The sequence below is a fragment of the Microcaecilia unicolor genome, chromosome 5 (assembly GCF_901765095.1).
Source record: "Microcaecilia unicolor chromosome 5, aMicUni1.1, whole genome shotgun sequence".
Lineage (NCBI taxonomy): Eukaryota > Metazoa > Chordata > Amphibia > Gymnophiona > Siphonopidae > Microcaecilia > Microcaecilia unicolor.
This window is the reverse complement of record NC_044035.1, coordinates 224,580,299-224,592,594: the sequence shown is the minus strand read 5'-3', so window position 1 is coordinate 224,592,594 and position 12,296 is coordinate 224,580,299. Positions and strand designations below refer to the sequence as shown.

Sequence of the window (12,296 nt, the reverse complement as noted above, 5' to 3'; positions counted from 1 at the left end):
TCACGACCTTTGTTCAGGGTTGATTTACTTACTACTACTACTACTTTGTAGACTCAATTTATTTCAGGTATTGCCTGCCTTGGACCCTGAACACTTTATAGTATTCTAGTTTTCTGCCTTGGACCCTGAACACCTTATAGTATTCTAGTTTTCTGTAGGACCAAGACAGTTACCAACCTTCTTCTCCACTACCCCAGGTATCTAGGCATGTCACTAATGATGAGCAATTTGAAACTGAAGCACAAAAATCTCCTATGCTTGGTAAAACAAACTCTGAACAGATGGGTGTAATATAAGAAAGTGGCATTTTTGCACTAAAAAGTGAGATTTTAACATTAAAAGATGGATTTTAACATTAGAAGACTGCTTTCTAGCACAAAAACAGCCTGTGAGCAGAGACTGAGCCCTTATTTAGGGTATAAGGCACTGCAGACTGTGGGTTTTTCTTTGGTGGTCTTCCACTTAGATTAAGGCAATGTAGATTACCGTTAGCAGGTTTACCATCTAAAGTACTACACAAATTACAGCTTGTACAGAATATGACAAGGATCATCTTGGGTAAGGCCTACAGTCATGTCAAAAACTGTACCCCCAATTCTTTGGAATTTATATACATCTATTTAAAGTAGTGTACCATAATCTGCGTTAGTGGTACAAAAGATTATTTAATTAAATTGGCTGTTGGCCAGTGAAAGTTACAGCACCAGTTGCAACGTCTCAACCTGCTGCAGGCCTCTTCCTGATTGATACAGACATCCCACCCCACCTGTTCCTACAGGATCAATATGCATACAAAGCACTGTCCAATCCTAAAATGATCATACCCTGTTTTTTTTTTAACCCATTCTTGACCTCTTTTTGATTATGATCCAAATGCAAGGTCTCAGCCATAAGCAGCAGACATCCCTTTCTGACCTGCTGGCTGAGACTCAGAACCTGCATAATATAGGGGAAGGGTTCAGCCCTCTGCTACCTGACTCTCTCAATGAGACTGTTCCAACCATTACCAAAAAAACAGGAGGATTCTTTCATTACTTTTTGACTTGTATTTCTGGATAAATCAGAAATACAAGTCAAAAAGTAATAAAAAAGAAGCCTACAAAACTAAAACTGTAAAAGAAATGCTATCTTATGCTTTGCTGCTGCTCTGTCAGTTGGGCTGGGGGATGTCATGTACAGGAAGATACACTTCACAGTGCTGTTCTGTTCATCTTAGCTTAAATTTAAAAAAAAAAAAAAGTATTTGAGCAAAACGAACTTCAGCTTCAAATGCAAAATTAATTCTGAACAAAGGAAATTACTCCATTTTACACAATTCTCTTTTACCTAACCTCCCAAACAAAGAAGCCATTAGTGTGTACTGGTCAATCCAGTGAGCTATTCCACTATGGTTAACAAATGAGTGCTAAATCTGGAGCAGCCTGAAATGGTCTTGATTTTACCCAACTGCATCTTTGGATTCAAAGCCCTGCTTCTTCTAGTTACACTAAGCCCATTATTCGGTCAGCAGAGGGTTTGCTGTCCACCGTTGGTGTTAAACCTAAATATGTAATGCTGGGCCGTTTCCAGCAACCGGCACTGAATATCCAGGTTTATTTTGGCCACTAAAATGTTAACCGGCTATGCCGATATTCAGTGCTAACCAGTTAACTTTTTAAGCAGTCAAAGACAGGCCTGCTATTTAAGCAGCCTATTTTGACCACTCAACATAGCTGGTTTGGTGCTGAATATTCACACCTAACCAGCTAGTAGCTAACTGGGATATTCAGCGGTTAGGCGCTTACACTCTACTTAACCATCCAGGAGTCGTTCCTGGTCAGTTAAATAATTTTAAATATTGGGGAAGAGGACTATGTTTCAGCTTGCAATGGGGCATAAGAAAAGCAGCTTCCTGATGACCCCACATCCTCCTATAAACCTGCTTTCTAAGACCTGCAACAGTGTGATAGAGGAAAACCTCAAGTTAGATCTAGTTTCTGAATCTTCAGATAAATGAACCGTGAAATCAGTGATTTCTCTCAGCATTACAGATACCATATCAGGAAGAAAAGGTGTGTCACAAAAAAAAAAAATAATAATAAAATCAGAGGCTTAACCAAAAGCCTCCGCTCCAGCATCTGGATCCCATTCCATCCATGATCTATACCCCATATACAAAAGGTGCATTTGTTCTGTTAATATTCTAATGTAAAAAGGACCCTTTGTTCATATTCTACCACTGGGGACTTAAAGCCTTCACTTTTGGATACCCCACAGTTCTTTGTACAATTTCATCTTACACAGTATTTTAACAGACAGCTCTTGGTTTCCTCATATATTATTTAAAATAAATCTTATAAAAATTTGCAAACCATCCTCTCAAGGTAAAAATTTGATGAAACAGAGTCCTGTGGTCAAAGCAGGTCAGCAGCATGAACTAAAATGTTATAAAATTTTGTTTTTAGTCAATAAAAAATGTAAAAACCTTAAAATGCTACTGTCAGAAAATGTGATCAGTATAATTTGTAAAAGCCTTGGAAAATTGTAGAAAGTCACACATTAAAGATCAGCAGCCTTTGGAAATGAGGCCAGTGTCAAAAATTCTTCACATCCAGCTTCATCTGTTTGCCTATTAAAATGGGAAGAAATGCAGATTAGTTTTAGCCACCCATGTAGAAAATAAGACAGATAATATCATAGAAGAGTACAGAGTGTAGCACAGCAAAGTTAGTTACAGATACCATAGGCATTTCCCTGTCCCTTAAGAGCTTGCATTTTAACTGGAGCTTCAACCTCCATTATCAGCACTTTTTCTTGCTGTGGCAATCAAATAATCTCTAAATATTCAGTGCCACGATGTGGACAGTGACTGGTGGCGAATATCCAAATAATGTGGTCTTTGATAGAACTTATCGGCAATATTCATATTGCTATCCAGCAGTGGCGTAGCCAGACAGCCAGTTTTGGGTGGGCCTAAGCCCAAAGTGGGTGGGCACAAAATTTTCTCTGCTCCGCCCTCCCTCCACCACTATACCCACCATTTCTCCCTCCTCTCCATAACCCCTGACTTCTCTGCTTTTGAGCTCACTGTATTAACCCTTAGGCTGCTTTTCCTCCTACAATATTCAAAAGGCTTTCTGCAGCTGGTGATAACCATATTAGTCCTTGTGACTGATTTTCCCATTCATGAGATGTCAAATGGGGGATGAACAACGCAATTGAGGAAATTTCAGATAGCTGTCTGGAGATTCCTGTCTGCTTAACGATTGGCTGCTCTGCGCATGCTCAGCTGACCAACTAGCTGGAAGGAAATCACTTGCAAATGAGCTAACAGTGAGCAGCTCATTTGCATGTGATTTCCTTCATGCATGCCTGTTTTCAAAATCGGTAAACAGCAACCTGGGATCGGTAAGGGAAGGGCTTTTAATGTGGAGTTAGTGCATCTGGGCCTAGGTGGTATTAGAAGGTGAATTGATTCTTTACTATGTGGATTTGCTGACTGCCAATTTTAATGTAGGTGAATCTCTTGCTAATATGCTTAACTGTATCAGAAAGGTAGAACACCAGGCCACATCTAATATGCTAAAACCAAATACTACTAAAACTAAAATTATAATGGCTGGATAACACCCTAGGCTAATTAGCAATACTATTGATTCACTTCAGTGCCATAGCGAGGGCGGCTGACACCCGGGGCGGTTCGCTGCTGCGCACCCCCCCCCCCCCCCCCCCCCCCGGAGCACTTACCACTACCATAGAAAATGCGGCAGGCGGGCGGGAGGGCCATTCCACCCGGCGTGCACATCGCTGGGAGCTGCAACGGCTCCGCTGGTTCCCTGCTCTCTCTGCCCTGGAACAGGAAGTAACCTGTTCCAGGGCAGAGAGAGCAGGGAACCAGCGGAGCCGACACCCCCCCCCCCAGCGGCGTGCACCCGGGGTGAACCGCCCCACTGCCCTCCCCCCCCTTCCTACGCCACTGATTCACTTAAAATTGAACATCCACCAAAGTATTAGAATTCATAGTAGACTCCTCTGACTTGACTCTCAGGTTAAGAATTTATATACAAGATGTTTCTTTTAAAATTAACTTGATTTTTTTTTTTATAATCAATTTGCTATATTGATGCAGGTACTCTCAGCTGGATTATTGCAGTGATCTCTATGCTGGCAATTCTGCTACTTTAAAGGTTAAACTAGGTCCCGATGATCAAAAGTAAATGCAGGAACTAGAGGCCACTAGTACCAGCATTTATCCAGCACCCATGATCAGAGGGTGTCTGAGGTGAGTGAGCAGGGAATACCACAGAGCTCATTTAAAATATATTTACATGAGCTCTCCAGGATTCCGCTTGTATGATCAGAGCGCTGTGCTCTGATCTTGCGGGTGTTAACCCTAAGCCAGTTGGAGCTGGTATTAGGGTTAAGGCTCTTCTTCCTTCCTCTCCCCCCCCCCCCCCCCCGCCCAAGTCCATGCCAGGCAGCCCAGGCTGTCACTCACTTGACACAAGGGCATAGAGACTGGAGGTCTGGTCAACCTCTAGGGCCCCCTGTCCCAAGGGTACAGGGGCTGGAGGTTCAATGGACCTCTAGGCCCCCTAACCCCCCCCCCCCCCCCCCCCGACACAAAAAGTAATTCCTGGTGGCCCAGTGGGCTACATACCCTCACCTCCCATTTGCCCTGGTGGTCTAGCAGCCCCTCACGCTCTGTACCTTGGTTGTGATGAGAAGGGAGTAGCATTCCCTCCACCTTCAGTGCTGCCTCCTGGGATGTGCTGGGCAGGAATTCCCTACTACATAAGGGAGAAACTATCAAACAAGTGCGGGACGATTATGCCTGAGTGCATGTTCAGGCACAATCCTCCCGCACTTTCCCCCAATGATAAACAGTAATAACGTGACTAAATTTTCATGTTATTAGCATTGATCATTGGGGAGTTAGTTCCCCGCACTGTTCTGGTGCTATTTTTAAGGAGCAGTTTCGGAACAGCATGGGGAATTGATCAGAGCCCTAGTGCTGTGTTTTGTAGTAGTTGGAGACAAAAAATATATATATATTACACCTCTTGTGTTCCCTTCATTGGCTGCCATTGAGAGCCCATGTGGAGTTTAAATTATCTTGTTTTGTTTTTAAGATTAAGGATGGTACAGCTGCCGAGCTTCTCTCTAATCTGATCTTTCATTAGTCTAGATTAAAAGAATTCTATATTACATTTTCCATCATTCAAACCTATTCAATATAAAAGGATTATGAAAGGTCTTTTTTAAAAATCAAGCGGTTCATATTTGGAAAGCTTTGCCATCTTTTCTAAATCAGGCATCTTCTTATGTCATTTTTCATAAACAATTAAAAATGTATTTGGTTCAAAAATATCTAATCTATGCAGCGGGAGCTTGAAGACTTATCTAATCAGCTGAGACGGAATAATATTCGCATATTAGGGGTGCTTGAGCAGTCTGAAGGAAAGGACAGTTCAATTTTAAGCTCGTTCCTTGTACAGATCGCTGCTTTGCCAACTGACACCAGCTTTCAAATTGAGCATGCTTACTGTATCGCACTGAAGCTGGTTCCTGGGAAAAACTATCCACGGCCCATAATTGTTAAGTTTCTCAGACATGATCAACTGATGTTCCTAATGAGCGCTGTTCACGCGAGATCTCCTTTGATGTTTGCTGGAACAAAATTTTTTAATGCCAGATTTCTGTAAGCCGACTGCTAAGAAAAGGAAAATGTTTCATGATATGCGCCCTAAGCTCAAAGCTCCTGGCGCTCAATATGGTGTTCTGTACCCTGCAGTCATGAGGGTTACTTTTCAAAATAATACCAAGCACTATAATGATCCTGCTGAATTACAGAAATTGTTGGACATGGGACTTTCCGACTTCATGGGGTAATATGCTTGTTTCAGCACTGCTCTGTTCCTGTTGAATTTCGCCTCAGTCTCCTGTGTCAGCTGATTATAACAGCCTCCTCAAGTTAGCTCATATGTTGCTGTTTTTTTTTTCTTTTTTACTGCTTATGCTGGCTTAGGCTCTCTCTGTGTCCGATCTGGCGCATGTGCCCCGCAGTTGTCTCTCACTTTTCTCCACTCCGGATTCTATCCTCTTTTTCTGCTTTTTCTTACCCACTTTATTTTTCAATGTGATAAGCTCATTGGGTTTTTTGTCACTTTTGAGGATTCTCGATCTGTTTGCTATTTGTCAGCTTATCAACATGCATTTTTACGCTACATCGCTTGTCTGGAAGAAGAGCTTATTTAGTATAAACGCTGAAGCTACGTATGTTATCTCTCAATATTAAAGGGATTACCAATCCCATCAAGCGTAGGAAGCTCCTGCTGTACCTGGAGGAAAAAGTCTGATATTTGTTTCCTGCAAAAGTCTCATCTGGATGCGCAAGAAGGTTCCAAACTTTCCGGTAAATGGTTTGATCAATGCTTTACAAGCCCAGCTAATGGCCACAAGAATGGTGTTATTTCGCTCATCAGGAAGTCCTTGCCCTTCCAGCTTGTTTCTCAGGCCAATGATAGTGCTGGTAGGTGGTTGCGCTGGAAGGTACTCTAGAGGGCAAACCTTTAATATTAATTAATGTCTATGCTCCGAATGTCGATGAACCCAGCTTCTTTCATGGCATTAACGCTGCTGGACCTTGTGCTCTTAACTGCCACACTATTATTGGAGGTGACTTCAATTTCCCAATTGATCCTTGCCTAGACAGGTCTTCAAACTGCAGACCCGCTAAACAAAGTTCAGAACTCACTGAATAGTCTTATGCAGTCCAATGGATGATCTGACCTATGGAGGTTAATTTACCCAACTTCTAGGGAATACTCCTCCGCCCCGCATCACATATATTCAAGAACTGATTATCTACTAGGTACCAAAGACTTGATTCCTATGCTTAATGCTGTGCAGGTGCATGAAATATCGATCTCTGACCATGCAGCAATATCCTATGACTTTAACTGGTCCCTTGGCAAAGCAAATTGTTCTTTTTGGAGGCTTAATAATTCTTTGCTTTCAGACTTAACTTTTCTGCAGCACCTCACTTAAAAGTCAGCTGAATTCTTCACCGCTAACAACGACTCTGTGCCATCATACGTAACAATATGGGAGGCGTACAAATCTTGGCTAAGAGGTGAAGTAATTAGTTACACATCTCATCTTCGCAAAACCAACCATGCTAAAGCCGTCAAGCTTGAAGAAGAAATCCGCCAACTTGAAATGAAATGACTTTATATGCGTCTTCATCTACATCCACGCTTCGAAAACTCAGGCATCTTAAAATGCAATATAATTTGATCCTGTCCAATATTGCCAACATCATCGCCTTTAAGCAAAGTGCCACATATTATGCAGAATCCAACAAAGCTAGTAAATTACTGGCATCTTATCTCAAAGGCAAAAGAACGAAGCAACACAGTCACAATTGTGTCACCTGCTGGAGCGATCTTGACTTCGTCTTCTCAAATATTAGAAGCCTTTGAATCATTTTATACGTTGTTATACTCTGAGTGTGCAGCTTCTAACTCTGACATCTCTACCTTTCTCTCCTCATTGAATCTCCCCTGCCTCTCTGAGCAACAAGCATGTCAGCTCAATCAGCCCATTTCCCAGGGCGAGATACTCTCGCAATCAATCAAGATGCTACCCTCGTCAAAGGCGCCTGGCCCTGGTGGCTTCCCAGCTGAGTTTTATAAGTCATTTCTGACCCTCGTTTTAACACCTTTGATACTCTATTACCAAGACTTACTAAATTCAACTTTTGCAGGACACTTTCTGGATGCTGTCATTGTAGAGCTTCCTAAAGCTAACAGAGACTGCACGCTTGTGGATAACTATAGACCAATTTCACTGTTAAAAGCAGATTACAAAATCTTTGCAAAAATATGCTGCAGGTTGGACACCATTATACAATCTCTTATCCACAGAGATCAAGCTGGTTTTGTTAAGTCCAGATATGGTGCTGACAACATTAGATTACTGCGTCACCTTATCCACTCCGCTCGGTCTATGGCTCAACCTATCTTGTCTGTTTCTCTAGATGCTGAAAAAGCCTTTGACTGGGTGGAGTGGAAATATCTATTCATTGTGCTTAAGCATTTTGGTTTTCCAGACTTCTTTATACATATGTTGCATCTCTTTTATTCTTCGCCGACTGCACGCATTGCCGCCAATGGTGAGCTTTCCGCTCCACTCATGCTGCACAGAGGCAATAGTCAAGGCTGCCCTATGTCTCCTTTACTATTTAATTTAGCGCTGGCACCCCTCCTGACAGCTATACGAAATTCAAATGAGGTTGCTGGTGTCCTCATAGGCAGCAATGAGTTCAAGCTTTCAGCGTATGTGGACAACATCGTGTTATACCTTGCTAAGCCTCAGGCCTCCATGGATGCATTTATTAAGCTAATCTCCTGTTTTTCAAAATTATCTGGCTATAAAGTTAATTGGGACAAAACTGAGCTGATGCCCCTAAATGTCGTTTGCATCCCCTTCACTATCCCAGGATACCCCCCTTCAATAGGTAGTTTCCTCCATAAAATATCTAGGTGTCTTTTTTGATAGGGATCTCCCCACCACCATCAAAATCAACTCAGATAAAGTCATAGCCAAGGTTGAAAATTCTCTTTCGTTTTGGTCCCCACTTAATATAACTTGGTGGGGCACACTTGACACTATCAAAATGATGATAGTGCCTAAAATCACATATGTTTTAAACATTATCTCCCTCCTCTTTTCTGGCACTTTTTACAAAAAGTTGGAAAAAATGCTCTCTAGCTTTCTGTGGAACTCCAAGTCGCCAAGAATCTCTTTAGGTAAGTTAAAATGATCAAAGTTACAGGGTGGGGTAAGATTTCCTGATCTTTTATCCTATCATAAAGCGTTTATTATTCGTCAAGGTTTGGACTGGTTTGCTGCTACACATATGCCAATATGAAACAACTAAGTTTTTAATCAACAAAAAGCAAGTCTCTTGGTCACATTGGCAACGCATAGGGATATGGTATCTTAGCAATTTTATTGATTCGGGTGACCATGGCTGGAAAACCTTTTCTGTCACGAAAACTAAATTTTCTTTAATGGACACTCAATTCTTCCAGTGGTTACAGATTAGTTCTATGCTTAAAAAAAAAAAAAAAAAAAAGCAAGTGCTATCCCGCATAATGCATTGTATTCCCGATATCCTCGAATTAGCTAAGAAGTTACATTCTGTAGGGCATGTCACATCTCATATCTATTCTTTCCTCATAAGTAAATCTTCTGTTAGATGTGCTGGCCTACGCAGATGCTGGGAAGAAGATATCCAGCAAGCTATCACAGACCCAAGTTGGGAGAAATTATGGTGTTCTTTATTAACTCTTCTTCGATAACAGAATCCCTCTATTTCTTAACACACGTCTCTTTGGACTCCTCTCAGGTCGCACACAATTGACCCTCACATCTCCAGCCTGTGCTGGTCTTGTCATGCGCAGCAGGGTACCCTTAAGCATCTCATTTTTGACTGTATGTGTATTCAAGAATTTTAGAGAGATGTATGGCTCACTTTGACAGATGTCTTTCATTTTACTGGTCCAATGTTATATAAGTATCTGCTGCTCAAGGGTCAATGTTTTAGTAATATGCTAAATCCTGATGAATGTGTGCTTGTCAATACTATGCTTTCTTTAGCTTTGAAAGTAGTTTTTTCACACTGGAAACTGGAAAACTTTGCATCTAGCTTCTCGTCAAGAATGGTGGTATTTGTTATTTCAAACTTACAAATTTGAAATGTATCTGGCTAAAAAAAAAAAATCACCACGCTTTGTCAGATATAAGAAAAAATGGTTTGCACTAGTATCATATCTGTCAACAGCAAGATGAGCAGTTTTTCTGTTGCAGACTGCTTTGTATTTGTGTTATATGCATGAATTATTCTGTGTGCTAAATATATCCTCAATTAATATATATTTTTTTTCTCTCTCTCTTCTCCTCCTATAAGCTCCTGTTAATGTACCTGAAGACTTGTATTTTACCACACTATGTATTAGATTAGCATTGTTACTTGTTGCTTTCTCTTTTATAACAAAACCAATAAAAATATTTAGACACAAATAGATTCAGACAACATTACGAAAACTTATTTAAGATTCAGTAAAAGGAAATTGTGAAGTCTAAGCTCTATGATTAAATTTTGCAAATAAAAAAAAAAAAGATTCAGGATGGTACAGCTGCCGAGCTTCTCTCTAATCTATCTTTCATTAGTCTAGATTAAAAGAATTATATATTACATTTTCCATCATTCAAACCTATTCAATATAAAAGGATTATGAAAGGTCTTTTTTAAAAAAATCAAGCGGTTCATATTTGGAAAGCTTTGCCATCTTTTCTAAATCAGGCATCTTCTTATGTCATTTTTCATAAACAATTAAAAATGTATTTGGTTCAAAAATATCTAATCTAAATTTAGCTTTTTAATATTTTTTTTCTTTAGTGTTGGGATTAAGTGGTCTATAAGTAGATTACATTAGATGTCACTATTGGAGTCACTCTAAAGTAGGTGCCCACAATTACAGAGGGTCCCATATATTGCTCTCGCCTTCGTGAAAAATCTGGGGACTTTACTTTATTTGGACTTCCATTAAACAGCAGAAATACCAATTCTGCTTTTAATGTCCTTTTAAAACATGCAACCTCCTCTTGGAATCTGTCATTGGAAGAGATTATAGGGTGGCTATAATGTAGAACAGTGGTTCTTAACCTTTTTTCAGTTGGGACACACATGACAGACGATGCTCAAGTGTGACACACTGTGCCAGGATCCAAGATGGCGCTGGCTTGAGTTGCTACGCCAGACGTGTTCCCGTGACTCACCTTAGTTGGAGCTGAGTAAGGTAGCTGATCTCCCTTGGACATGGGGAAACAGCGAGGCAAGGTGAGGGAGGCTCCTGTTACCCCCGCTAGTGCCGCCTTATCGAGGCAAATGACTTTGGAAAGTTGCGGTATATCGCTGGGCCCTAGGGCTACATCTTCTCCTGCTACCCGACCGGGTCTTAATAACTCGGCCAGCAGTGTAGACGGGGCTTCCTTGAGCCCTGACCTCCGCACAGCTCCACCACAACCAGGAAGTGCCCGAGAGGCTAGAGATTCGCGAGCCCCGGAGCCTGAAATGGAAGGGACTACCGAAGAAAGGAGCCCAGCCGAACGTGGAGAGAGTGAAAGAAATCTGGTAGGACAGGAGTTTACAAATTTTTCCTTAACAATGAAAGAAAGTTTACAACGGATTTCCGACACCCCCCTTCCTGAGATTAATATCATAGCGGTGAAACCAGCTGTAGTGACTGTTGAATCACTATGGGATCTGACTTTTTCAATGCATTCCTCGCTTCAGACAGTTTTGAAAAATAATGCAGCAGAGATTAAGGTATTGTCTGAAGCCCTGTTAACTCAGGAGCAAATTAATGCCCAGCAGTTGTCCGAAATTAAAACATTTCACAGTAAAATTACAAAACTGGAGAATTTGAATAAAGCCACAGTTAAGGATAGTAATTTCGTTAAAAAGAAGTTGGAATATCTTGAAAATCAACAGAGGAAACTTAATTTGAGACTTGTCAACTTCCCCAGATCTCCTGTTATATCAGCGGTTGAAATGGTTAAAAGATATCTGAGAGAGGTTCTGGGGATGCCGGGCGAAGCCCTGCCACCTATTACAAGAGTGATATACCTCCAGCAAATAATACCATCTAAAATTGGAGGAGAACAGGAGGTTGTAGATGGAGGACTGAACCTAACATCCTTTTTGGAGTCCTCTCTAGAAATTGTTACGCAAAGGACAACAGCGGTAGTGACTTTTGCACTTGAGATTGATAGGGAGATGGTGTTAAAATTATTCTTTAAACATATGGACTCGATGTTTTTTGGTGCAAAAATTAGGATTTTTCCAGATTTAGCTAAAGAAACTCAGGTTAGACGCAGAGCTTTTTTGGCTCTGCGCCAAAGAGTATTAAATTTAGGGGCAACATTCACTCTTAAATTTCCTTGTATTTGTCGTTTTATTTATTTACAAAATAATTATCAATTTTCTGATCCAAAACAACTCGAGGATTTTATTAATGCTAGAGAAGCTGAGAATGTTATTGTAAAAATTTAAATTCCATGCGGACACTGTATGGTAGATTGAGAATGCACCTAGTGCAAGTAACAATTTATTATTATTTTCCTTTAAGTATATAATTATATCTTGGATCCATTTAAGTATTTCCAATTTTTGTGGTCGATGTTAAAGCAAAATTATTTCTGTTATTGTGACAAATGGTTGTCCCAACAATGTGTTTATTTTTCTT

The 12,296-nt window shown here is 40.7% G+C and overlaps 1 protein-coding gene across 1 annotated transcript in view; it reads right to left on the bottom strand.

Annotated features, from left to right (window-relative positions):
- Window positions 1-1,697: 1,697 nt before the first annotated feature.
- TMPRSS2 (transmembrane serine protease 2) overlaps window positions 1,698-12,296 on the bottom strand; it is a 180,440-nt gene continuing 169,841 nt past the window's right edge. Inside the window, exon 14 of the mRNA XM_030203820.1 lies at window positions 1,698-2,608. Coding sequence (XP_030059680.1) covers window positions 2,597-2,608 — 12 coding nt within the window. The 3' untranslated portion in view covers window positions 1,698-2,596. The remainder of the gene's footprint in view (window positions 2,609-12,296) is intronic.